Source organism: Herpailurus yagouaroundi, unplaced genomic scaffold (genome assembly GCF_014898765.1).
Source record: "Herpailurus yagouaroundi ecotype Mexico unplaced genomic scaffold, PumYag 164, whole genome shotgun sequence".
Classification (NCBI taxonomy): domain Eukaryota; kingdom Metazoa; phylum Chordata; class Mammalia; order Carnivora; family Felidae; genus Herpailurus; species Herpailurus yagouaroundi.
The window spans coordinates 1,586,386-1,589,664 of NW_024412405.1; the positions used below are offsets into that span (position 1 = coordinate 1,586,386).

At 62.1% G+C, this 3,279-nt stretch overlaps 1 protein-coding gene across 1 annotated transcript in view; it reads right to left on the bottom strand.

The window, feature by feature from the left end:
- Positions 1-938, bottom strand: part of SOX1 (SRY-box transcription factor 1) — a 17,178-nt gene extending 16,240 nt beyond the window's left edge. Inside the window, exon 1 of the mRNA XM_040486969.1 lies at positions 8-938. Coding sequence (XP_040342903.1) covers positions 8-463 — 456 coding nt within the window. The 5' untranslated portion in view covers positions 464-938. The remainder of the gene's footprint in view (positions 1-7) is intronic.
- Between the last annotated feature and the right edge of the window lie 2,341 nt (positions 939-3,279).

Consider the following 3,279-nt stretch of genomic DNA (forward strand, 5'->3'; position numbering starts at 1 on the left):
TGGCCACCGCTGCGCCGCCGCCGCCCGCGCCGGCCGCCAGCAGCCCGCCGGCCAGCGAGTACTTGTCCTTCTTGAGCAGCGTCTTGGTCTTGCGGCGCGGCCGGTACTTGTAATCCGGGTGCTCCTTCATGTGCAGCGCGCGCAGCCGCTTGGCCTCGTCGATGAACGGCCGCTTCTCGGCCTCGGACATGACCTTCCACTCGGCGCCCAGGCGCTTGCTGATCTCCGAGTTGTGCATCTTGGGGTTCTCCTGGGCCATCTTGCGCCGCTGCCCGCGGGACCACACCATGAAGGCGTTCATGGGCCGCTTGACCCGGTCCTGGTTGGCCTTGGCGACCCCGCCGCCGCCGCCGCCGCCACCGCCACCCCCACCGCCGCCCGCCCCGGCCGGGCCCGACAGGTTCGTGGGGGCCTGGGCGCCGCCAGGCGAGTGCAGGTCGGTCTCCATCATCATGCTGTACATCGGGGCGGCCCGCGGGTTCACCGGCACCGCGCGGGGAGGGCCGGGAGCATAGACGGCCGGGGGGCGGAGGGTGGAGAGGGGCTCAATCGAACGGAGCGGGACGCGGGGAGGGGGAGAAGTCCTACCGGAGAGGAGAGCGGGGCGCAGGTGGAAGCGAAGACAACGGAACGGGAGGCAAAAACACACGCACTCAGCGCAGGTCCGGCTCACAGGTGCAAAGTTTCTCCTGGCTCTCAAACCACTTGCCGAAGAGGGCGCTGGCCGGGGTCGCCGTCTTCGCCGCCGCCGCCGCAGCCCGGTCGCCTCGGCGGAGCGGCGCAAACAGGTGCAGGCGTCGCCAAGCTGCAGCTCCACTTTTCGGGACGTGAGCCGTGCGCGGGGCCTGGCCCGGGGCTCTCCGCCGCCTTCTCGCTGGCCGCCGCCGAGCGCCGCCTCCTCGCTCCTGCGCTCGGTCCTCGGCGGCCTCCAACTCCGGGGCTACAACTTCTAGCAGCGCGGCGCGCCGCGTGCGCTGGGCATGTGCCGGTCCCAGGTGCCCGGGGGGGAGCGGGGCGCGGAGGGGGGCGCGGAGGGGGGCCGCTGGGGAGGGGGGACGGGGGCAGCGCAGGCGCGAGGAGAGGGCCAGAGAGCGGGGCCGCCGAGCCCGGGACTGGCTGCCCGCTGCCTGCCCGAGGCCGTGCGCTCGGAGCGGAGGCGCACGCGGGGCCGGCGGCGCGCGGGGCCCAGCAGCCATACGCCGGGCCCGGGCTGCCATTAAATGAGCGCGCCGCGGCCAATGGGAGCCGGCGGCGGCGGTGATTTGCATGGCGCGCTGGCGAGTGACGTGGGGAGGGAGTAGAAGCTCGGGGCGCGGGCGGCGGGGCGGGAGGAGGGGAGGAAGGAGGGGGAGCAGGGGCAGGAAGGAGGGGGAAGGAGGCCTGGGAGGGGGCACAGCCACGCTGCTTCCTGAGCGCGCGCGGTAGCGGCGGCGGCGGCGGCGAACCCCGAGCTCGCCCTCCTCGCCTCTCCCGCCCGCGCGCTCCGAACGATTAAGGTTGGGTTTAAAAGCGAAGACGGAGAAAGACTCGTTCGGGGCGAGGAGGGGGGGAGGGGGTTGAGGGTTGGGGGGGGGGAATACAGCCCCGAGCCTTGTTTAGAGGAGCGCACTGGAGACCCAGCCCCGCGGCACCCCCGCCGGCCAATTCTGCGCTTGCTGGGAGGGGGAAAGTTGGGGCCGAGGCCTGGGAGGAGAGGCGCGCCCCCGGGAGCCGGGGGTAGCTGGAGGGCGTCTGAGATCCGCAGCTCGGAAGCCCCCCACGAGTTCTCCTGCGAGACCCTCCCGGGTATACTTGCTCGGCCGCCGCGTGGGCGGAGGTTCCCCAGTGCCCTCTCTCATCCGCAAGGCCTTCCCGGTCCAGGCCCCGAGAATCCCCCTAAGGAGGAGAGGGGGCGTTTTGTCAGACTTCGCTCCATCAGCCCTGAACTTTGTGTGTGTGTTTGTTGAGGGTTTCAATGAGCCTGGGGGCGTCTTCTCAATTTGGCTCCTTCCTCCTCAAAAGGAATTGCCAGGGAGCTGGGAGACAACAAGATCTATCTGGAGTCTAGTAGTGACTCCACAACAATCGAAAAAGTTTGTTGAAATCGCGAAAGAACGATGGAGCCCACGCTTTGCTGGAGCGAATCTTCCAGCAGCTGTTGGCCCAAGATCTATGAAAACTGCGTGAACGCAGCGGGGCCCACTGGACACCGAACGGGAGAAGCGGGGCCTCGCGACTCAGTGACAGATGCCGCTTTCCTACATAATGCGAACGAAAGGCCTGGTTCCTGGGAGGAGTGAGGCCCTGTCTTCGGCCACAACTCCTAACCCTCACAGTGTGCTCCATCTGGGGACGCACAAGAGATTTCCAAGCCCAGTCCAGAGCCCCCACCGTGGCGCTCACGCTACCATTTCAGTCCGAACGATAAGCAAGTGGCCCAGAGCCCCCCCCCTTTTTTTTTTGCAGAGACTCCCTCGAGCCCTAGAACCCCTCGTGCTTACTCCACGCGGGCGTGTGTGCGCGCCCTGGAGAGGGAGGTGCTTAGGGGACGTGGGTGAAGCCGAGCCCAACCACAGCGGCGTGACTGACCATCTTGTAATCGGAATAACCATGTACCGGCGACGATGACCCTAAGCGTTCTAATAAGGACGTTGAAGTGTTCTGGGCAGTGAGCACGTGACACCTTCTCCCTCCCCCTCCATTAAAAAAACCTCTGAGGTGGTGAATATCCTGACCCCATTGCTCGCCCGAGGTGCAGGCGTCCTGCTCTCTGTGATCCCAGTTACCGTGATTATTACTGTATAGCCTTTTTATTATTATTTCAAGGTTGCTACAGTATGCCATGCGACAGCAAATTGGTCTCTGCAGATTGAACTGCTTCCGCTTCAGGCCATTCAGCAGTTAATAGTGAACTCATCAAATAATACATAATTATATTAGAAAGGAAATGTCGTTTTGTATTTAGTTTTTCACTAAATATCTAGGTTATAAAGTCGGTTTTCAACTACCTTCTCATTTCATCAATCGAGTTTGTTAAATCTTTTGATTTGTTTCATGCACTACCTCCAAATATCAGTTACATTGTTAGTGAACAAAAAAAGAACAAGAATATTGTTTAAGAATGCTACAGGCCCGTTTTTCCTTTGATAATTTAGGAGGCGATGGGTGTGCAGTGAGATCCAGTGTGTTATGGAAAGTCAGCAAGACTGAAATAAAGGAAATGGTTTACAAATTATAAACTATATTATCCACTTAGCAATTGAAAGATTTCTTTTCCTCTGCTTTTCAATTTAGATTTTA